Here is a 24,500-nt window from a genome sequence, read left to right as displayed (position 1 = left end):
TTTGTATAAAAAATACAAAATGTCTTATCACAGATTCAGTGATTCAGTTTCAAGCCATTCACGTAAGCTTTTCGATGATTAATTATTTCAGCATAGCATATCACTCCCTTTTGTACTTAAAATAAAATTGGCCCATGACGACATTCAGTCACAGAGAATATGGCCCCATGAACCCTTTAACTGGCACAGCATAGATAATGTCAGATAGCATTTTAACGACAGCAAGGGAAAAGTGCTGTTCAGTATTATGAACTGTAGCAGAGGTTACTGCTGTTAATTACTTCAGGCACATCACAGTGTTCCTTATGACCAAAAATGAACTGGTGGAAGGTACTGCATATGATTAAAGTGGACCAACATCATATGTTGGTTATTTTCTGTTAATTCTTTTAAAAAACTAATATTTTAGAATTTTATAAATGCAGACTTAAAATACGTATTCAATCAACTAATTAAATCAACTAGATGGCGAACATATACATCCATAAAAGACTGTAGTTCAGTCATTAAAAAAAAAACAGCATGGGTCCCTAAACCAACAGAAAGCTATTTTCTGTTTTCCAATAAAAGACAACCATGGTGTCAATATTATTCAACCTCACAAGTTCAACCTTACATTCAGGCATATTTTTGGCTATTGCTAAGGCATACCATGATACTGGTAAAGAAACTAAATACAGAACAATAATATAAAACAGCAACATTCAGTTGCACCATATATAAGGCATTGGCTATTATATTATTGGCACTAAACAAACACTTGGCACAAAAGAGCATTTAATAGATGTGCAAGGCTCTGCATATTGCAGTGTCTCAGCTAGCAAATTCATACCATATTGCATAGCTAAAGCGAAGACAAGGCGCTGTGTGTGCGCGCATCTGTGGCACTTGGCTTAGAGAGATGCACCTGAGACGCTCTCTAGATTTCTCCTCTGTGAATATTCTGAGAGGAATGATACCATGGCATTTGGTTCCAAAACCAAAATACAACAATGCTTTAAATATGTGGAGTTACTGCTCTCTCTGAAGAGGGAGTGTCAAGTGACTAAAGCTTCTGAAGAATATCTGCAAGAATATGCAATAAGTTTACATCAACTATGATAAAGGACACAAATGAAGATACCGTGAATAAAGAATAATGATTATGCATTGATTTTCTAAGTGGCATACATCTAAAAGAGGCTCAGAGCTTGTTGAGAAAAACAACGCTGTGGTCTTCATCCCTGCTTTGCAGTGAGAGGCACCTTTGCCCTGTTATGGCCACGCCTCTCTCCAGCGTTTTCAGGATCCAGCTCTACTTGGTAGCAGCGGGAGGGTTGACTGGAGAGAGCTTCCTCATCTTGAAATAAGACACGAGCTGGGTGGGAACCTCGGCCAGGACAGTCTGGGCCAGAGCCTCCTTTGGAGCCTGGAGGAGGAGAAACACACAGGCAGGGATATCAGTACACAGTTACAGGACCTGACCGCTCTGGAACGGATCTTCATGGGAACATTAACGTACGGGTGTCCATGTCTTTCCAAACTCAGTTAGAAGATGGTAAGATGGTCATAATAATTACAATAAGAGTGACTGACAAGATCAGTTAAACACAGGAACATTTCATTAATACAGCCAGCGCCCAAACTTGATACTGTGATTACATGTGTCACTACACAATGTAAATATGATATAAACAGTCCCATTATAAAAACTCTATTAGAGATGACTTGAGATTAAGGGGTGAAACACATACACTGATGAACTCTCTGAAGGGCACAAACTGCACGATGTCTCTAGCCACAGGCTCTCCCGTCAGGGACTTGAGGACGCCGCCGTCGCCGTCCAGGAACTCCATGGCTTTGAAGTCGGCCTCGCCCACACCGATGATGATGATGGACATGGGCAGCTTGGAGCAGTTCACGATGGCCTGGCGGGTTTGGTCCAGGTCAGTGATCTCCCCGTCTGTGATGATCAGCAGCACAAAGTATTGCTGAAGGAGGGGCGAGAGAAAGGAAAGGAAACACAGAGAGAGATTTGTGATTTATTCCGCTTTTGGGAAATCCGTCCACCACAATACAAAGTCAGTCCTCATTCATTACTTGCCAGCATCTAATCTGCCTATTGCCATTGGGGATGAACCATCCAGCATCACCTTTTTGGCCAGTGAAGTGGAACTGCTGGCGTGAAAGGGAGAGCTGATGGCTCATCACAGTGCCATGCTTAGCTGTGTATCAGACCTCTGCAACAGTGACCCCTCTGCATTTACAGCCCTGCCCACTGAGTCACAAGAGAACAGGATGGGCTGAGGGACACTCCCCCTTTTAGGCAATGGAGGCCTCTGTTTGTGAGGTTTCTCATCAGTGCACTCTTGTGGTCACTTAGTTATTGCACTGTATCCCTCAAGGTACAGCATACCATGTGTATATGTAGTAGTGTACATCAAATGACACTAGTGTCCTGATTCATTTTATAACACAGTTCCTTTGTGTTAAAGTGAGAGACATCAGAGGTCATGTGATGGACATGGCAGTAAGAGGTCTGTCAGAGGGCAGGCCTACACGGCAACATCACTGATCTGTGAAACTGACATGTGATTGGCTGGGACTAACCGATGCGTTTGGGTCTTGTGCCGCCGAGGCAGCGATGCCGGCGACGTGGTTGATGATGGGGGAGAAGTTGGTGGGGCCATAGAGTCGAACCTGCGGCAGTGCCGCACGGTATGCCTCCACAATGCCCTGAACTCCTACAAAGTCACCATGCCGAGGGGCAGACACACACACACACACACACACACACACACACACACACACACACACACACACACACACACACACACACACACACACACACACACACACACACACACACACACTGGTGGCCACAGTACACTATGGTATACATCAACAGAAGGCAGGATGGCTGAACAAGTTCTATGCCTTAATTTTCTGTTCATGGCTTACATACCTTGGCAATAGGGACTGCTGGGATTGAAGTTCAGCGCAAACTCATGGGAGACCTGCAGTAAATTAAATTCATTACATTCTGAATGTGCAAACGGTTCAAACAACGAACTTCCAGTTTGTGGTCAACAAAAAATTAAAATATACCTGGAAATCAGGAGGAACTTGTGCACCAAATCCAAAGGCTGGGAAAAGTTTATCACTAGAAGTATATAAAAAAAATAGTAACTCAATTTAAATAAAATGGTATTTGGTTTTGAAAAAAAGTATTTTAGCTCATTCTTTTTCTATTTGTTCCTGACACTGACTGTAAAACTGCTGAAGATGATGAACAATTTCACATGGTAACGCCATGACGCAGAGGGAGAGAGGGAGCTTACGTGTCATAGTCCTGCACCACGAGACCCACAGACCAGATGGCTGACAGGTACTGATTGAGCCCATCTGGACTCATGTAATGCAGCGAGTCTGGAGAACGCGGGTCACCATTAGAGCCAGTGAAGTCAATGCCCACCTGAGGAACACTGACAATCATTACTACAGTCACCACCGTCAGCAACGACTCCACAACAATCACCATAATCACTCATCACGATTCAGCCGTTTAGGATGGAAGGATTACAAGAGTGAGCAGCAGTAGTTTCTTTAACATACTTTCAACAAAACTGCCCTAATACAATCCCAGGCAATCAAAGCCAAGGGCCCGTTGCTGCAAGTGTAAGGCTAATTAAAACAAAAACATGACAAGAGCGTTGATGACATGGAACAGGGAAGATGGCAGCAATGCCACTGAACCCTTACCGTGAAATTGATCTGGCATCCTCCCATGACGTAATCCAGGAATGAATACTCCATATTTATCTGAATTTTAAAACAGAAATAAATAAGACACTGAACACTGGCATTATAGGAAATATATATTGCCATCTTAAAAAAAGACTACTGTATACTTAGTATGTGTTTGTATATAAGTGTGTGTGTTTGTATACATACCTTACAGGATTTGACAGACACCACACCCGAATTCTTGTAGCTCTTTTTCTTCTTCTGCTTCTCTGGGTGAATGCAGTCAAACTCGACCTAAGAAGGGGATACAAGGTCACCAGATGAACATCAAACTAGCCAAAACTGGAAAGGAGCAGCATGAAGTAATTTTTTGTAGTAAAAAAAAAAAAACACAACATATATATTGGGCAACATATAGTTTAAAAGGTCAAACTGCAGGTGTTTTTAGTCAAAAGGAGCTACATACTACAGATAAGAGTAATAAAACAGTGGAGGAGGAGGAAGACAAAAAAAAAAAAAAACACAAGGATTTCCGGTCTCACCGGTGAGCCATGGTCAGCTTTCAGGAGATCTGATACATTAGTTTCAAAAATGCCAATAAGATCATGTGAGCCATCGCTATCATAGTCAGAGCAATGGACCTGGTGGAAAGGGGGAAGAAAGAAGAGAGGAAAAGAAGGGAAAGAAGTTGTTGGTGAAAAGAGGAATGCAGAGGCTGATCCTGCTCACCGCGTGGTCTTTGACCTCCAAGAGCTGTGCGGTGGTGCAGGTAAACTCCCCTATTATATCTGAACTGGTGTCTTCATCCTTATCATAACAAGACACCTGCCAGCCACACAAACACACTGGTCATTCCTAAAGCTCAGACGGAGATTTACCTCTCTCATTCTGCCATCCATACAAAAACATACAAACCCATATACTTCTTCACTCCCACACCACATCAAAAACAATATTTACGCAGATCAATAATATGGTACTCAAAATGTCACTAAACTACAACAGATATGACGACTGAATGTATGGAACATGGACAGGTATGTATAGAAGCCTCTACTTGTAACTGTCCAGGTGGCAGTGACATAAACCTACAATATTTGGACTGCACGCACGTGACTAAGCATATTTAACAACAGCGACCTTACCACTGAGCAGCTGAATGTGTGTGTTGAAATGTGAACAGGCTGATATTCTTTTCAGACTTGTACCTTGATGGGCTTGTTTAAGTCACCATTGCAGAATGTATGGAGTGAGACCTGGAATTTCTTCCAGGAGGGATTCAGATTGTTTTTGACAACCTTATAAAGGAAAAAAAGATGCCGAATAATATTTAGTCATGGAAAATGTCAACAGCATGTACACAAAAACATAGTCTATGACAGTGCAGTAGAAAACAGATAGCTAGTTCCTAATAGAAAGAATATAAATAAAATGGCAAAGTGCTGCTTTGTGATGTGGACACACTTACTTCTGTTCTGTGGACCAATTGCCACTTGCCATCGTCCCCTTTCTTGAAAAACTCCAAAAACGGGTCGGATTTCCCAAACAGGTCCTGCAGACAAGGATTGTGCAAAAATGCAACAGATAAAAATTGTAAAAATCACTGCTAGAAGCAGGATGCTGAACCTGTTCAATAACTATTTTGTCCTTAAAGCAGTCACATCACAGCCTATGCACATACACACAAATGGCCCCAATGCCAAAGCAGGGTTGCCAGTTCTCACAATTTGATGTGAAACGCAACACTTTCACAAACAACTTCAGACTTTAACCATGTCAACCTTTGCCATTGCATGTCAAACTAAAACTTCAAACTAGAAGCTCCATCTCACACCAAGGCTGCCCTGAAAGTTAGTAACCCTGTACCAACATGGTTCACAGTCCTACCTTTTTGTCCAAGCCTTTGGCTTCCATCTCTAGCACAATGGCCCTGTTGTCTTTGATCTCCTCAGCAGTAATCTGAAAAAGAAATATGACGATATGTGGCAGATGAGTAAACTATCCATCTCACCACGAAGCATCGCTCTGTGCTATGCCCTAATGTTAACCAAACCTATTTATACATTTAAATATAATTAGTATAAATCCATGTGCCTAATGGAGAAGAATGGCAGCCTGCATTTCACAGCCAGATGTGATCTCCTGGGATCTCACCCATTATTTTGCCCATGTCGAATGACCGACTTTCAAGTGCTGACTCGTTAAACCACATGAGTCATTATTTCAGAAGTGTGTCATTTCATTTGCCTAACGGATATGCTTCTAGCGTTTTATCACTGCTTATCTCAACGGTCACAAAACAAAGCCATAAGACTGTCAGTCACCTATAGAAATATGCCTAGAAAGACTTGATCTTCTAGTCTTAATTTATAAAAAAAAAGCCAAGAATATTTGAATACTAACAGTGATGGTGCCTTTTCCTGCTGGTTTCCCTTTCTTCAGCTCCAGTGGTCTGGTGATCTTCCTACTGGACACAATCTGTACAAGAAAACATTTATCGTAGCAATCAAAGAAATGCTAAAACTGCAGTTTACTTCCTGCTGAAAGGAGCAATTCCTCTGATCGGTCTATCAATCAGCCATCGAGTCATTATTGAAAACAGCTCCTGTCTTCTCAAGCAGGAGCCAAGCATGGTGAAGGCTTGAATTAAGTAAGTATGCTGATGATGCTTACAATTGTTGCTTGGTTTAATTCAGATTACTATTCAAGTAACTACACTTGATGGTTTATTAACCACTGACTATGTGGATATGCTGACATTACAAGTGATGATGAGTAATCCCAATCTGTCAGATTGAAGAGTCAAATTCGGTTAAAGAACTCACCTGACCCAACGTGCACTCAAACCCTCCCAAAAAGTCATCATCTCCCAAATCCACGGATTTATTGTCTATGTCATAAACGCCCAACTTCAGCTTCTGAACCTTCTCAAAGTGGTAGTCAAGTCGCAGTTTCTTGGAGAACTCAGGATCCTGACAATTCTTCACCCGTTCAGTGCGGTCCACCTGCAGGGGCACCATGAATGAAATTCCAATGACCGACCAATATTTTATTAAACACTTGACAGCAGTAAACTATCAATACATAAATCAGACTAAAGTTTGATACATTAAAGCAATGCCAAAACTCTAAATCAAAGATATGTCAAATACGTATTTCAATAACTGCTCACCGAAGTCATTAAGACACTCTTTTAAAAAGTCCTACCTCTATCCATTTGTCATCTCCAACTCTTTGCAATAGCACGCAAAGCGGGTCGGATTTCGATCCTACATCTTTGTCAATAAGATTATTGCACGATATGGAGAGCTCGACCTTTGTTACACACTGGGTCGCCATCTAAAAAAAAGGGAGGAAGGGCTGTGTCATTAAAAATGTGTAGGAGGGCTACTGTAGAGGAACGAGACAACGTTTCAAAATCAAGCAAGGCTGCTTGGTAGGTGGATACTGGATGTACAGGTCTAACACACAAGGCAAACTATGCAAGCTGACACACCATACGAATGGGCTATCCTCTAAAAAAAGCAACTTATTATGCTATGCAAGTATTATGCTATAGACTGCATGAAAACACGAGATTCTGTCCACTCGTTTGGTTTTCAACAACCTACCCATGAAAACACATGTATTCAATTAGAAATTATTATACACAATAGGGTTGTTATTATCACTTGGAAAGGGGGAATACACTCGGTATATAAAGTGGACAGACATTTCATCCGGTCTTATGGCCTGCAGGAAACCGATGTAAATGTGGTGCCTTAGTCTAGCTAAATTAGCAAATGAACCCATATCCATGAATATGAATCAATATCAAAGCGATTAAAAATGAATCGGTCTTCGACGACGATTGCCGTGTGACGGAAAATGCAAGCTGCATTAAGAACAAGCGAGGTACTTAACTGGTACCAGAATAGCTCATTATGGGTGTAGATAAGTACTACTCATTCTGAAACATGTCGAACACTTCCGTCTAAACATGTACAATGTAACGGTAAATACCCAACAGTGTATGGTAAGTGTATGCTATAGCAGAAATGGTACAGTACCTTTCAGTTCAAGAGTGATAAGAATATTCTTGACACCGTCAACATCAAAGAAAACCAAAACTGTGTTTATATCCCCGTAAATATTTTAGGCAGAGGGTGTGGCAGGCTGCCCCGTGAGAAGTCGACGCGTAACGATTGGCTCAACACACCAGAATCATCGTATTTTCATTGGACAAGAGTATATGCCAATCAGCAGACGGCTCTTGCGGCGCAGGAAGTAGTTATCCAAAACCACAGGGTTTTGCTTCTATGGTGCTAGTGTGCGGATGAGTCAGTCATGTTTCACAACGACCCTACCCTCCCTGACTGTAATGAGAATTGAAACGAACTCGCATTTATAAACTCCAGAAACTCCAAGAGTACGTCTTTCCACACAGAACGGTCAGCTCACAACACGTTTTAGCTTTAAAAGCCAAATTTGTAATATTTTTAGTAGCGTATGTGTGGAACCGAAACTATCATGAGAAACTTCCACTCGTTCATATCCGTGCCTTTAGAAAAGCCCGATTGAGCACCCTGACAGCAGTAACCCATTTCAGCAGGAAAGATTTTCATATCCAAGCAGTGACACTAGCTTGGCTGTGTGCCAAATCCAACACCCAGTCATAAGATTCAACCGATGCATTGAAAATGTGCTGCTAGCCAAATGTTGTGCCATTCAAAACAAACACTAGAAAAAGCACAATGGCATGTATTAAACGGAGAACTACCGTCATGGTCAATTCATACTCAGGTAACTAGTTTCAAATCCAATCCCGGTTGATTTTGCAATTTTTGTATGCTTGGAGAATATGCTACCACTTCACACAGTGCAAGGCTGCACCTGCAAATAAAATAAAAGTAGTACTGAACAAAGTTAAAAGCATCCCAAATAAAGCAAAACCACGCAAATCAGAGTTGCATCAGAGTCAGGATGAGTTCCTTCATAATATTTGCTTCTCCAACACGTTGTCAACCGCAATCACCACCACCAGACTGATGCACCATTGTTATGTCTGTTAATCAACAAGGCTGTCATTCATATTTTGACCAACATATTAACAGCTGATGCCAGCATTCAGTAATGCACCCATGCTTGTTCAAATATAAGCAATTCCTGAAGAACTTTATTTTCTTTGGAATGGAAATGAGCCCTAGTGACTATGTTAATGGCATAGATAGTGAGACACACACTCTAATTCCAGTAGGCCACGGCTTTTTGTGTTACTTTTGTTTACATTCCACAGGTGGGTGTGTTTTGTATATTAAAAATGAAAATATGTTTTAAGTGAGGTATTAAACAGGGTTTTAGTCCTAAAAAAAGATGAGCCAGGATAGAATGGTGCTTTAATAGCATCCCTTAAGGTCTTATTACAGTCACTCCAATTATAGTCGCTCCAAGTGACTTTTCCTGTTAAAAATGGCACCTTAAAGCTTGTGGCCGAGACACAATTAATTATCTGATTCAGTTCTGTTGGAAGAAGGGATCTTTTCAATTCATCAAAAGGAAACTAACATTTGAGAAGAATGAGGCAATCAGATTCCTCCCCATGTGGGGCCTACATAAAAGCAAATAGCTTAGATAGCTCACAAACAGCTTGCAAAACCAGTGTCACTCAGAGGTCTTCCCAAGAAATCTTCCAAGGCACATTTGCAAAACAAACTGTGACCAAGTATAACGCAGAAGGTATAACAATATCTGCAAAATGATCCAAGCTGAATACTTACCTTTAGTACAAACCAGAATTGCGATAATCAGATGTTTCAACAAATCTCTGGGTGGTGGGATGTCCCCCCCCACCCATCATTCCAGCTATTTAAATCCATCAATTTCAGTGGCCACAAGCAGCACAATATTTTTCATCAAAACCAAAGCAGCAGAAGCATGTTCAAGTATCCTCTTTTCTTACATAGCCACACACTAAACACCAGGGGCCACCATAGCCATGCTTGCCACCTCTCAAGGCGATTTGAACCCTGCTTATCCCAAGCCTTTGTGCTCATGGTGGGGTGATGCATTTGGTGTGTTCAAACACAGGTTATCATACCAACCACTTTTAGCAAAAACGTCCACCAATCTTCCTGTCGGTCATTGCACCCCATAAGCGCTGCAGAAAACTTGCATCTTCAAATATAAGTCTGCACAGCATGCACAATATTATCCATTTCCAAACTGGACTTTGTGCTGAGTTTACTTTACCACTGCACCCTGTTGACAATAACATGATCAATGCCCATGCTGCACTCATTCCTTTTAATTACTTTACAATGCAGCCCACCGGGGAACTACATTTTGCACAGCCTCAAATCAATAGAATGACTAAAAATGTTAAAGAAGCTGTACAATTTAAATGAGTTATAATTCAACTTGAGAAAGGGCACTCAAATGATAATGTTCAAGTTGTCTGACGTATATATCCCTAGATCTGCAACACTGATGCACCTTAATACAGGTCTAAGCCAAGTCATCGTCTGAGATCCATCTATACATTGACATTATTTGAGCATTCTTCATGTGCTTTATTACACATCTCCGAACAAACTTTATTTTGTTAATTCATTCAACAGGCACTTGTGCTTGTACTCACCGCAATATACCAACATTGTTAGAAGAGAGCTCTAATTGTCGGTAACAACTTCAATTTAGGCCACAAAGTTTCAGCTTCATACCTTGTTGGGTGAATGAAAGGATGGAAATGCATGGCAGCACTTTATTATTTTTTTCCTTTGGAAACCACAGAGAGCAATAACACACAGCAAAGGAGAGGCATACAATACCTTTAGATGCATCATTTCAGGAATGTCATTTTATTGACAAAATAAGAAGACTTAACAGTATGTACACAACTGCAACACAAAGCTGTAACTTAAAAGTAAAAAATAAAAAAAGGAATTAAACTTGGTTCGAGAGCACTACAAAACTGACATTCCAACTAGTCTACATCTTAGCAGAAAACAGCTGACTTGAAAGAAAACATATCGCCGTAAGGAAAAAGCCATCATATACACAACGCATCACATTGCCACATTAGAACTCTTGCAGGGACAGGAAAGGAAGGTTGGTGCATTCATGAAGACAGCATTTCTTTTGAGTCCTTAGACATTAGCACGCAATCCCACAAAAGCAACAAACTTTGCAGCACACACTTGCGTTAATTGATTGTAGAGAAATATGAACCAAATAGAGCAATGCGTAAACCCAATGTGAGCTCTGTTCACGCGCAAATCATGGCAGCATTTGATGTACACCAATTTTGCAATAAACCAATTTAGCAATAAACCAATCACAACAATACAACAGTGAAGACATCAGAAGAGTGATAGCATAATTGCCAATAAAAACACAGCACAGCATTTACACTTGCAAAAAATATCAGCCTCACCCCGCAAAGTTCTTGATGCAGAACATCTGCACTTCACATGATTGAACAATAATCGGTCGCCTTACGCTATTTGCCATCATAAAAACGTTCATGTCACAATGTGTCAGTTCATCCTGCTAAAATGGAGGATATTTAATCTTTTTCCATTTAGTAAGGAACTATAATCTTGTTCATCGTTACATGGAAAATGGGAGGAGGGCGGTAAAAAGAAAGGAAAAAAGAAAACTTCACTCCCAGTGCAGTGAACAAAAAAAGATGTCAGATTATTGAAGATGCCAAACTCCCAAAAGACCACCCAAAATCATAGTCTATCCCAAAGTTAACTTCACCTTCCTTGCTCCAATGGGTCTGTCATTCAAATCCATGACTGCAGACATAGCCTCATCGTGGGACTCAAATGCAACCATTGCCTCGCCAGTTGGCAGGCCTTTTTCACTGAACTGAAGGCATACCGAACCAGGCAGCACTTGATAGCCATAGAAAAAATCAAGTATCTCATCTACTGTAACTGTGAAGGGCATATTCTGAATCTTGACAATGGTGGGCCGAGGGTTACTGGGGCCACCGCCCCCAGACGGGCCTCTCAGATTGTCAGAGGCGGACCCAAAGGAAGGTTGAGGGCCCCCAGTGGGGCCTTGTTGCCCTCCTCTGTTGTGGTTGCCTCCTTTCCTAGACCCATTATCGAAAGGTGGGATACCCCTCAGACTGTCTGGGCCACCCACAAAACTAGGAGGTCCATTGCTACCTCCTGGTCCTGGGCGGAACCCTGGCGGCTCAAGAACTTGTCCGGGCAAGTGAGCACCGACCAGCGGTGGTGGCACACCAAGTGTGACGTCTCCCAGCGCTGCACCAAGAGGCGGCAAGGGAGGGGGGCCAGCAAGGCCATTGCCTGGGGCAGTGAACTGAGCAACAAAAGGAGGACCGTTGTTTAGGTTTCCTACACTGTTTCTGAGGAAGTTGAACTCCTCCCCACTCATTGCAGGATAAGCGTGCACATGGGCCTGCGCTTGAGCTTGGGCCTGCGCTTGTGCGTGTGAATGGACATTACCTTGAGATTTCTGCCCCCGCCTGGACTGAGGTGGTGGGTTTCTTTCGATTTCCTTCATCTGGTCAAATGTGACCAAATGAACAAAGGCATCTCTGCCATTAAGCTTTTGTCTATGCAACCTTTCTGCTTTAAGTGCTTCTTCTTCAGATTTAAATTGTACTACTGCTTGGCCAAGGCCATTACCATTAGTGTCAGCTAAAACTTTTAAGGTATCCTCAAATAACTGAATTCCATTCAAGAAGAGACGTACATCTTTCTTGGACACATTGTATGGGATATTTGAGACGTGGGCACAAATCCTTGGGTTTTTACCTCCCTCTGTGGAACTACTTTTCTGATCACCTTGGGTACCCTGCATCCTTTTGCGAATGGAATCGATTTTTTCAAACATCGCCTTCTTAGTGATGGGGTGGACCTGTATGAATCGACTACCCATGTACTGCATATGGCAGCCAAGGGCAGCTTTGTAGTCCATCTCATTTCTGAACTCTACAAAACCTTCCCCTGTTGCTCTACCGTTAGGTCCATAAGCAATGTAAATGCTGTCTTCAACAATGTCCAGGTTTTTGAAAAATTCAAATATCTGTTTGTTTTCAGCCTCGTATGGAAGCCCTTTCAGATACACACAAAACTCTTGCCTATGTGGGGACCTGGACCTTGCACGTTCACGTCCTGAAGGAGACGCAGAACTTGAACTTCCACGACGATGGCGGTCCTGGTCTGCGTTATGACCAGGTTTGGACTGGTTTTGGCCAAGGAATCCACCGCCACACTCTCGCCACTGCCTCTCTGTTGCTGGGGATATCTCCACATATCTTTGCCCTAGCATTGCTGAGTTTCTTTTTACTGCCTCATAAGCATCCTGGGGCGCAAAGAATTTAACCAATGCTCGACCACTGCTCCTGCCCATGTTATCTCTGAGGACACGAACATTTTCAACACCCAATCCATGAAAGAATTCTCTTACTTCTAACTCGTTTGCAGTAAAGGGCAGGCCTTGCAGGTGAACATAATGCTCATCAGGGTTGGTAATTGATGGCTTCAAGTGAGCCTGGAGATTAAGGGGGTTAAGGTTCATGGGGTTAAGGAACATGTGGTTGGGGCTTCCCAGGGACATAGGTGGTCCAGATGTAGCCAGACCAGGTCCAACTGGGGGAGGGACACCCGGATTAAAAGGAGGCATTGCAGACAGGTGGGGCATATGAGACATCGGAGGGACAGGTGGCACCGCAGACAAAGGGGAAACTGTTTGCACTGAGGGATGTGATGATACAGGTGGGGGACCTGGCAAGGGTGGCATTGAAGGCATGGGTGGCAAAGATTGCATGGAGGGTAAGGGTGGTATGGGTGGTGGTACAGAGTTTAGAGAGGACATTGCAGTTGTCATGGTGGAACCCATCGTCGTGATGCTGGGGCTACTGAAGTTATTGTTGAAACTGGGCATGTTACCCATGCTAGTGGGGGCAAAGGTAGACACATTTTTGATGCTAACTGGCTCGTGTGCAGAAACAGCTGTAGTGGCAGAAGTTGATGTATTACTGAAACCTTGACCAGAAGTGGGCATGCTACCTCTCCCACTTCCACCAGAGGTGGCAGGAGGGCCTGGTCTGTTACCGTTTCCTGCAGCTCCCTCTACACTGCCAGCTTCAAACCGCCTGCGGCTAAGCTCAATCATGTTCTGCATTTCCGTCTTGCTGCTCAGCAACAGTGATACCTTAGAACCTTTGATGGACCCCCCTGTTCGCATCATACCAAGCCTGGCATCTTCGTCTGTAGCGAAAACAATAAATGCTTCACCATGTTCACCCCCTACAATATGCACCCCACCATCCGGGATGGTCAATCCAGAGAAGAAATGGCGAATGTCCATGGTCCCTGCCACAATGGGGAGACCCTGCAAGCGGATGACCACAGCCATGCTGAGGCGTTACAACACACACCTGCAGGTGAAAGAAGGCATCGGCTGTCAGGCTAGGATAAAAGGAGAGTGAAAACACCACACACACACGTGGGCACAGACACACAAACAATGCAATCAACAAACCATCAACAAATCCAGCAAAGACGCATGGTAAGGTTTCAAGGAACCAAATGACATTTAAATTCTTTGCTGAAATATCTGCAATTTAGGCTCGCTCTCATTACAAAGCATTTAACAATGATTAACAGCAAACAAGAGACATCATTAAATATTTCACATGCTTTTTCCACTGAATTCTAGAAAATGCATCCACACTTGAAGAAACAGTGTGCCAATTGATAGCTTAGCCAAGTAATTGGTTTCAATAGTCTATAACAACTACAAAACTACATTAACATACCCTCTTTGTGTTACATTAATGCAAGCTCAAAATTGCTAAGTTATTATATAGCATATTAGAGAGATATATCAATAAGCCTTAGAAGGTAGTAGGCTTTTATCTCAGTACAGCCCATAATATACACTACAGTTTTTACTTTAATCTCTAGCCTAGTGTTTAAAACGCAGTGGAAGCTCTTAAACAAAATGTTCTGGATTAAATTATATTTAAACCTAAATCCATTTTATATGTTCCATTTTGAATCTTACTAGAGACCCTGATAATTGATCATGACACATTATAAACAAATTAACAACGTGCTTTAATTTAAGCCAAAATTCTAGAGGAGGCACATGCCTTGTTCAGAGCAGTATTGGCCAAGTTTGATCAGACAGGCATGGACAAAGCTAATTACACAGAAGAAGCAAATCAAACTTCATTGTCAGCTGTTACTAAGCCCAGATGGTGCAGCCTCTTCACAAAGCGATGCAAATACGACCACATGCACTTCACTGAAGCTTGGTTTAAGTTTAAAGCTCATTTCATGGAGCATTCAAACTTGAGGAATACCAGACTTTTTCAAGCAGCCTACAAGTTGCACAGATCTGGCCAAAACCACTCTGAATAGGTGAATTGTACTTCATTGAAAGAAGAGGATGGACTACTTTCGATTACCATGCTTACCTTTTGCTAAAAGAAGCGCTTCTTTATTGGGTGTTACAGGATACCCAAGCCAATCCTGACGTCAAGCATTTAAAATCAACTCTAGACTGTAACAAAAGAATAAAATGAAGCAAATATATGAATTCACACAGCAGACAATGAGAGGAATCGTCCATGTTCACCTCCAGACACACAAACACACATACAGACACAGTCAACACCAGCAACAGCTTATACCAGCTTCTGTTTGCAGCAAAGATATCATAAGCATATTTCAGTTGTGTGACCCAGCAAATGTTCAGGTGGCAGCTTTGCCAGTAGCCAAAAAAGCAGTTGAAAATAATACACAAAATACACATAATGTTAACCCGTGTGGCTCACAGAAATGCATTAGAGGAAAATAAACCAACTTTGAATGTGGAACCAATTCAGTGCTTGAAAGCATAATGTGTGTAAATCTCAACATAAACAATTTCATGACCAAATCAATACAACAACGCCATAACCCAAAATCTGTCAATTTTTTCAAGAAAGTAAGCCTTGACAGCTGTTAAAATACACGTAACAAAACGAGAGTATAAAATACAGTATATATATTAAAAAAATATTTTCACAAGGGTTAGAACCAAAGGCCAGGTGGTCATGCAGAACTGAGCATATCTAACTGACAAGAAACGGATGAAAGACCTAAAAGTTTAATTTACATTTCTCATCAGAAATAAACTCAAGCTCTTTCAATATTAAAAACTATTAATGCAAATCATACTTATGTGCCTACATCTCATCGTTCCACATCCTGAAGAACTCAGTCAAGGAGGTATCATTTTTGAGATATCCTAAGTGTGTGCTGAATGGCATTGATCTTCACAACACTCGGGTATAATATACAAATTGCATATTGGTTACTGTACCGGTTTTGTCAGTGTCAATCAAAATAAAATACCATAATTTGTTTTGAAAACATCACAAGCCAGCCAACAGTTCGAGTTAATATGTTTCACCTGACAGATGTAGCCCTCTGCAAAGCTAAACTCACTAATATGGGGGCTCATGATGCTCTTTGAAATTTGAAAAAAAATTTTCCTACTTTTTCTAATAGTTACTACTTCAACATGAGCATCAAGGAATATATTATCACATTAGCAAACAACAAGTGGTACAACAAAAGAGCAAAGAAGCCTGCATTGCCACTACATTATGACAACCTTGAATCCCGACTATATGCCTTTATACAATATAATAGTTACAACTGCTGTTGCAAGCTAGCCTTCTCCACAACCTGCAGCAATTGGTTTGTTGAACAATGCTGCATCACAATCCATCCATCAGGAAGCTTTACCCATCAACAACAAACACAAAACATGGAAGGAAGTCTGTGAACTTCCATGGTAAGCTCAGACAGCCACTAACGTCACATTCTGATTCACACTAACCCAGTGTTTGTCCTCAAAAACCATACATTAAGCGATTAATTGTGTTGAACAGACTGACAACTGCCAAAAGCTTTCAACAATGAGCTCATCTTCCCAGTGCTGATTCTTCAGCAAACTGCAGTCACCAGAATGACATCCAGTTGAACTGTGCGCCACATGCCCAATTTCAAGTTATACCAGACAAACATCGTGTCCTTTCAGCCCTATTTCAAACGGCGTACCTTCAATTTCTAAAATAAGACCAGCACATTCAGCACGAAATCAAATGCACTCTACGCTCTTGTTGTTATGCCTTTGAAACACAGCCAATGACCAACAAGAGAAATAAGCGATGTAATTTCTGGTTTGCAACAACACCGCAAAGTTTACTAGTAATGCCATCTGAAAGAAGAAGCAACCCAATAAATCAGCACATAGGCCAGAGTGCGCTGATGCATTGCATTGAATGGACCGCCATTGTTTGGAACATCACAAATCAAAACATCCTGTTTCACAACTCATAGCAGGATGATGACCACGTAGGCTGTGGTATTTAGACAGACAAAAATAAACCAAGCTAGCAGCATATATTGATTGTTTTAGTTGAAATACATTGTTTAAGGAAAGCCAGTGCATAAGCTCAAGCACAATACTCGCAATCTAGCTGGATCCTGCTACAAACGCAATGCACAAGCTAGCAAGATGTTGGCTCGGTACAGACATAGTGTTGATCTCTGCTAGCCAACTATATTCCTTTCAGATCCTGCAGCAAACGTTAATTGCATACGTGTACTTCTGGTTATTGCAATCAGAGGCCAATTTCGATTGGACAGACAAATGGGAACAATGGTGCTTAAGAATTGCTTTGCATGCTTAGATAGCTAATGGTGTTTGTATGGAGTCACACCGAGGATTCGCTAAAATAGCCATCGGCACACAAATCAGTAACCAATACAGAATTGCAGCCAAGCTTTCAAATACACGTAAATATTCGACGTGTACACAGCCTCCCAACAAAATCATCCTGAAGTTGAACCATCAAACGAACGACAGATTGCTTAGCTAGCCAGCTATTCTAACTCAAGGCCTGATAGCTAACTAGCTGGTTAAGTAGCCAGCTAGCTGATGGACCTTGCCATCTAATTCAGCAATACTGATGCTAACGAGGCAATTTCTTCCTTGTTGCAAAACGGTGGCTTGTTCAAAATTAGGTACAATGTAATTCCCCTTCAGTAAGTTCCTGTGCTTTGCATATTCTTACCGAAATGATCTGTTAAACAGATTTTATATTTTATAGAAGATATCTGGCAGTCCTTCCACCGCCGTGCTTTCTTCAGGTCTCAGGATAGAATCACAAAATGTCCGTCGCATTCATAGGACGGCTTGGCCAGTGACGTCACGCCCGCATACCCTACCCCCGTCCATGTCGCCATCCCCATTAGGATATAACTACCGGTAGGCTAAGTATGTTACTGATTATGTTACATTTAGTATGTTTTATTGAAGTTACCAAACTATTACCACAAGAAAGATGAATAATGTGTATGTTAATATGTATTACAACACGGTTGCAATATAAGAATAATAATCCTTTTCATCGAAAAAATAAAACCTGCTGTCACTTGAAATTGATACCGCACCGACTAAACAATTAGAAGCAATTTATTCTACTGACACGCATGTTAACGCACGTTACTATGAACCTATAAATGTTTCCTAAGACCAGATCGACTTATTTTTTTTTTTACCGCGACTTGAAATAGGCTATATAACACAATCTTCGAATAGCCTATTTTCAATTTGCACATTTCATCATACACATTTTCGTATTTTGCAAATACTCGGGTCTAGCCATCAAGCTATAAAACACTTCTACTTTCATAGTTTGTTACCAGGCAGGTACGGACGTCTTCACCCAACTGTGACATTAATCTCAGCCTGGAAGTTGCAAAGAAAATGTATAGACCTATACTTAAATGTACCTGGCCCGCAAGCTTTACAGTTGACCGCATAAGTTATTTTGATTGCCAAAATACACGAAGTGAAAACCCATTTCACTGAGTTCCCACGCACAAAAAAATAATATGAATTCAACCATAAACAATTGACTACACACACAAAGGTCTGTATCACTTTGTAGAGAGAAAACACTAAACAAGATTTATTGACATACTGTAGTTTTACTGGATAATTGAGAGACGTGTTTACAGGGTAGGCTAAATGCTTACAAGTGTAAGGTGGTTGCCTTTAATACAATTCAACATAATATGATTTGAAAATGGTAATGTAAAATGTAAAATAAAATGTTATCAAAGCATCGCGGTTTGTATCTAAGCTTTTGGTTTCAGTGAATTGCTTAAGTGTCTGTTGTGAAATGTATACATGGTGACATTTGTGTACAGTTTCTATCCTACTTGACACTATGAACTAAATTAGCTGTATCTGTGTGTCTTTGTATTACTGTTCTCACACTAAGCTGTCAAAACTTGAAAATGGGTCATGGTATGTATATATGACATAAATTAAGATAGATAGTTTTAGATAAACTACAGAGAGAAGATGAGTTGAGATACTGACAGTATGTGAACTATGGATTGTCTCCCTGGTTGGGAATCCAATGTAGTTGAACAAAAAGCCAATGTCAAGTACTTACTTTTATCAAACCACAGTGTATCTCTGAGAATTTGTTGTTATGGAAAGTGTTATTGTTATGATGTTTATCAACAGTGAGAGCTCATGTGTGTATACAATGTCTAGATGACTTGTGAAAATGTTCAATCTGGTTGCATACGAAGCAAAACACAAACCTTAAGTGAATTAACCAATTACCTTTGGAATGTAGTCCGTGCTACTCAAAAAGAGAACCAAAACCACTAACCACATACCCAAGCCATTTCAGAAAACTGTCCATTCACACACAGTCAGACACAATTTGCTTTGACCAAATGTATATAAATGCAAAGAAACAGACTAAGGTCTGCTAGTATAAACAAACTCAATTTCCTAAAATAAGTAACATATTTGTGCGTGTTTCTTTGAGAAAGGAGTCCTAGTCAGGCCACAACTATACAAAATAAGTATTCACAAGGCTCCATCCTCAGCTTGCTCTCCTATGCGGCTGGCTCAATGCTGTGTCCACTTGATGCTCTTCAGATCAATGCCTTCCTGCACCATCTCCCATAAAGGGCTACTCAGACAAAAAGAAGATAAAAAGAAGAGCATGAGTAAAATGTACAGTCTGACTGATTAAAGACGCAATATTCTATACTGTAGTTATTGCAAACAGTGATTACATCCAATAGTTTTGGGAGTGTAATTTAAATACAAAAAAAAATGCCAATGGATGTACCTCATTTCCCTTAGCCGTTTGACCTGATGAATACACTTCTCAGCTGTGTAGTCTACTTCATCCTCTGTGGTGAAACGACCAATTCCAAACCTACAAGTAATATTAAAATTGACAGATTAGACAGAAAATAAGTGCTTCCCATCTGCTATGCAACATATCTGTTACAGAACACCTGTTCAGTACTTTCATCAAAACTGTTTTAACAATCCATGAACCTAAAATCACTGGCTACTGTAAGCCAACTGGTGAAGCCAGTTGATTTGGCTTAAATCAAATTAGTTTTAACTTTCAATGAGCTCAAACAATGTTTTACGTAATTTAACTATCAATTCCTCAGAAAATGTGGTGTATGAGAAAAAATGCCAAGAAATGCACCTGATTGAAGAGTGGGCCAAGTCCTCATCAGCTCCAATTGCCCTTAGAACGTAGGAGGGCTCCAGGGAGGCAGAGGTGCAGGCACTAAGAAAACACACTTCCCAATGAATGGAAAACAAATGCATGCTACCCACATCATTTCACATCCAACAGCATATTCTGCAACATCTAAAGACTTTACACACCTTCCAGATGATAGTGCCACGTCCTTTAGAGCCATAAGCAAGCTCTCTCCCTCCACGTATGCGAAAGACAGATTGACACATCCTGTGGATAACAATAAGAATGTATTTCCTAACCAAGCAAATGTCAGTGTACACATGATTTAATTCTTCCAGTGCCGGTGTCTGTTCTAGAGAGCACTCACCTGGGTACCCTTGGTCTGGGTCACCATTCAGGTAGACATCTGGGAGCTCTGCCATGACCTTTTGAACCAGGCGATTGGCTAGCATGGTCACCCGTTTGTGATCATACTGTAAGCAGAGGTGTAAACTAGATCACTACAGCATAGTTATTCAACAACACCAGATGAATGTGAAAATGCCCAACCTCAATAATGCTCCGATAAGAATATTTTGCATTGAACAGAGAGATACTATCAATATTCCCTCAGTATTATACCCCTGTAGACCACACTAGAGTAATTGTCTGCATTACCATCGCCAGTGTGACCAATGTTTAACAAATAAAAGAGCTAGAAAAACAAACCCAAACAAACAAAAATATACTTTAACTGTGCTGCTGTTATTTTTGATAAAACCATTTGTTATACAATATTTATGTTTCCATGTGTTTATTTTCAAGATATTTTTCCAGTAGATTTATCCAGAACAACATTGTATTAGTAAGCATAGTCTCCAGACACTGAACCATGAACAAAGCCATGTGCTAGCACCTTGTATTTGTGGGTTTACCTTGGGTTAAATGTAAATGTAATGTATGGCATGTAATGTTACCTCCATATCCAGTTGGGCAATCTCACATGCTGCTCCAAGTCCAACTGCCAGCGGTGTCGGTACAGTGCCCGAGCGAAGTCCCCTCTCCTGTCCACCACCATTCTGTATAGGCTCCATCCGCACCCTCGGCCTCCTCCGCACATACAGAGCCCCAACACCTGAGAGACCATTTCACAGTAATGTTCATCTGACCTTCACACACATGAAATTGTAAACCAACACATTTCAAAAAGTCTGTGAAGAGTACACACTTCCTCAATGCTGTAAAGCAATGTGTCAAATTCCTGTACAATGCATGGGGGTTTCTACATGATGCAAACGAAATTGCATTGCAAGTCGTGATGGTGGGTAAGCCACCACAATGACTGTGCCATCAGAACTAAGATAGCAGTGTTATCTCCAGGTCTAAACACCCTCACAGAGCCGCTTTAGTGTGGCACAGAGCCAGAGGATTATTAGGCCAGAGTGTTTCTGCTCCTTACAGTGAGTGGACGTGCACCTGAATGACGTACCTTTAGGGCCATATATTTTATGTCCACTAATTGACATAAGATCCACCTTCCAGTCAGAGACGTCAATGGGGACCTTGCCGAATGCCTGAGCAGCATCCGTATGGAGGAAAACATTCTTGGAACGACACAGCTGACCTGAGAGTTTTAGGGAAACATAGTGATTAGAAACTAGTGATTACAAGAAGGAAACTGAAAGTAAATGGCAGCAAAAGTATGGAACAAACGATTTTATAGAAATACCTATTTCCTTCATGGGCTGCTGGACTCCAATCTCATTGTTGATTGTCATAATAGACACTAGACCTGTGTCTGGCCTTATAGCGTCTTCTAACATCTGAAAGACAGGACCAAAGTATTACAATTTTATCAGCCTCAGTCAAAAAGAGCAAACTCTGTGTGAACACTGAACTTTTGAACTTTCTTGGCTGATTTCCTGAGAAGTGATTTAAGGATAATGAATTAAGATTTTCTTTCACAATGCCAAATCAGCCAGAATGTGGAATTTACCTCAGCCTCACTATCATTAACTTCTGAGGTATTCAAAGACTTCCTCCAGATCACTAGCAAACATTTGTCATGTGTATCATATGTGCCATGAACATTATCCTTCAACGTTTCTGTCAAAGACTATAACTTTTTAGTTCACACGTGTGTATTAGTCACGTGACTGACCTGGAGGTCGATGAGTCCAGTGGTTTTCACAGGTAGGTAGGTGACATCGAAGCCCTCAGTCTCCAGAACACGGCAGGAGTCTAGTACACATTTATGCTCAGTCTGTGTGGTAATGATGTGCTTCTTCTTGGCTTTGTAAAATCGGGCAACTCCCTGAAAAAAGGTATTGATGACAGAAATTATTTACACAGGATTTAAAGTAATCATCATTTTTATTATTATGTATTAAAGAAAAATATCCTGAGTCATTATCTGTCGCTATTGAACAATAATCAGAATTGGACTTACGTATCACTAATATGCCAATAAAATACAAAGCAATACACTCTCACTGCTTGAATGCTAAAGTATTGTTTACGTTCTCTTGAGCCTTTCTGCAAGGCCAGTCGAATTCCCATGGTCTAACTGTCACTGTTATCCTAAACTCAACAGAACAAAGAATACTTACTTTGATTGCCATATTGTTGGACTCAGTGGCACCACTTGTAAAAATGATCTCTCTAGGATCAGCAGCAATAAGATCCGCAACTTGCTGGAAGTTAAAACAAACAACAGTGAGTTGCTTATAAACACTATACTATATTTTGTGAAGCTGGCCATTATCACATTCTTTCACGAAGTCTTCTTAGGTTCTTTAATAGCAATACTGAAACTAAACTTAATATATTATATTGAAGTATATTTGGGCTGATTACCTTTCTAGCTTTTTCCATGCCACTCTCGCTCTCCCAGCCATAGGCATGAGTTCTGGAGTGGGGGTTGCCATAGTAGTTCACTTGGTAAGGGAGCATTGCATCCAGTACTCTTGGGTCCTGCGGACCCAAATTTTAACAATGAGAGGAAATTATGCCAGTAATTCCGCCTTCATAACCGTGAAGTGCCATCTTCGAAATTCCTGCAGTGCTGAGCTCAGGCTAAAACATTCAGTGGCGCTATATGGCCCCTAGGAGACAGCGATCTTGTAGGTGACATGAAATTCGTTTTTGTTGTGTTTGTTACTTACCATTGGTGTAGTTGCCTGGAAATCCATGTACAGTGGTCGTAACTCTTCTTTTTCCAGTTCTCTACTTTTGATTATTTCTGCCAAAAACACATGATAACGTTCACTGACAGTAGTTTCTCCACGGCAAGCTGTCTCTTTGAACATTGTGAGACAATATATTAGCTGACAAAATAAACACAAGCATACATTATATTGTATTAGCCATCAGCCTGGGAAAAGTTACTTGGCTAACGATAGCTTGCTAACGCCAGCTTCACAGTAGCATCTTACCTAAATTACACTGCGTCACCAGAAGATTAGGACAAGGCAACTGAATGTGGCAAACAAAACGATTAACATATAAACGTACCTTTGTCTCGAAGAGTGGCAGTGGCAGCACTTTGAGCATAAGTCAACCTAGGGGTCTGAAAGCCACACATGGACCCCAGGAGCTTCCTCGTTACAGCTTTGCTTATCATCTTTCCCTCTGAGCCTGGATGCCCTCGGTACCAAAAGTGACACGCACGCGATTGAAGCTAACTATCGCCCTGTTGTTAATTTGTCCAATAGAATAATATCGTCAAATTACCCAGAACACGCAGTATTTCGCCTGGACTATACACTTTCTCGTGATCAAAATACAACACTGCACTCGTAATCACCAGCCAGCAATGCTTACACAAGTTGGGTCATCCCCCCAAGGTGGTAAACTGAACGCGAAAGACGCAAACTCTGATTGGTTCCTCTATCAGTTATGGGCGTGGTATTGAACTGCCCGAATGAAAGAGCACAAAACTATTGGTGTACGTCGTTCAATGCTACCGGAAATGCGTTGTATGAGCCAATGAGGCAAGGGCTAACGCATGCGATTTCGCCAACAATTTTCCTCTATAGTAATAATAATAATAATAATAATAATAATAATGTATTGTATTGCAATTTCTGTTACAAATTACAAGAAAATTATAAATTGTACTGCTTTTGTAATTACTTACGCAGAAATATGACTTTATACAATTACCCTACACATAAGAAATAGCCTACCAGAGAAATTATTCCCCCCCTGTCTATAGCTGGTTTGTCCGCATCACCAG

The 24,500-nt window shown here is 41.1% G+C and overlaps 3 protein-coding genes across 5 annotated transcripts; all 3 read right to left on the bottom strand.

Annotated features, from left to right (window-relative positions):
- cpne1 (copine I) lies at positions 1–10,462 on the bottom strand. 3 transcript variants are annotated; one of them, XM_080846418.1, is made up of 16 exons: positions 10,343–10,462; positions 6,934–7,065; positions 6,552–6,731; positions 6,130–6,204; positions 5,614–5,685; positions 5,195–5,278; positions 4,935–5,024; positions 4,269–4,367; positions 3,934–4,020; positions 3,742–3,801; positions 3,321–3,454; positions 3,088–3,142; positions 2,945–2,996; positions 2,590–2,723; positions 1,734–1,970; positions 1–1,408 (listed from the first exon to the last, which is right to left on the bottom strand). In XM_080846418.1, exons 2-16 carry the CDS (start codon positions 7,063–7,065, stop codon positions 1,295–1,297), a joined length of 1,605 nt encoding a protein of 534 aa, XP_080702544.1. In that variant the 5' UTR covers positions 10,343–10,462; the 3' UTR covers positions 1–1,294. The 3 variants fall into 3 exon arrangements, with proteins under 3 accessions (XP_080702544.1, XP_080702543.1, XP_080702545.1); XM_080846417.1 differs by having other exon boundaries at positions 7,776–10,410; XM_080846419.1 differs by lacking the exon at positions 4,269–4,367 and adding an exon at positions 4,456–4,551 and having other exon boundaries at positions 6,934–10,410.
- A 67-nt stretch (positions 10,463–10,529) lies between these two features.
- On the bottom strand, positions 10,530–17,898 carry rbm12 (RNA binding motif protein 12). Its single transcript, XM_080846416.1, has 3 exons — positions 17,822–17,898; positions 15,170–15,255; positions 10,530–14,125 (listed from the first exon to the last, which is right to left on the bottom strand). Exon 3 carries the CDS (start codon positions 14,101–14,103, stop codon positions 11,446–11,448), a length of 2,658 nt encoding a protein of 885 aa, XP_080702542.1. The 5' UTR covers positions 14,104–14,125; positions 15,170–15,255; positions 17,822–17,898; the 3' UTR covers positions 10,530–11,445.
- Positions 17,899–18,720: 822 nt separating this feature from the next.
- nfs1 (NFS1 cysteine desulfurase) lies at positions 18,721–24,087 on the bottom strand. Its single transcript, XM_080846557.1, has 13 exons — positions 23,777–24,087; positions 23,428–23,504; positions 23,120–23,236; positions 22,873–22,956; positions 22,425–22,577; positions 21,993–22,086; positions 21,753–21,887; positions 21,241–21,398; positions 20,652–20,757; positions 20,470–20,551; positions 20,285–20,368; positions 19,910–19,999; positions 18,721–19,747 (listed from the first exon to the last, which is right to left on the bottom strand). The coding sequence occupies exons 1-13, from the start codon at positions 23,883–23,885 to the stop codon at positions 19,684–19,686; spliced, it is 1,353 nt and encodes a 450-aa protein (XP_080702683.1). The 5' UTR covers positions 23,886–24,087; the 3' UTR covers positions 18,721–19,683.
- Between the last annotated feature and the right edge of the window lie 413 nt (positions 24,088–24,500).

This window comes from Sprattus sprattus (assembly GCF_963457725.1).
Source record: "Sprattus sprattus genome assembly, chromosome: 10".
Lineage (NCBI taxonomy): Eukaryota > Metazoa > Chordata > Actinopteri > Clupeiformes > Clupeidae > Sprattus > Sprattus sprattus.
The sequence above is the reverse complement of the archived record's forward strand: the minus strand, read 5'-3'. Positions and strand labels throughout refer to the sequence as shown.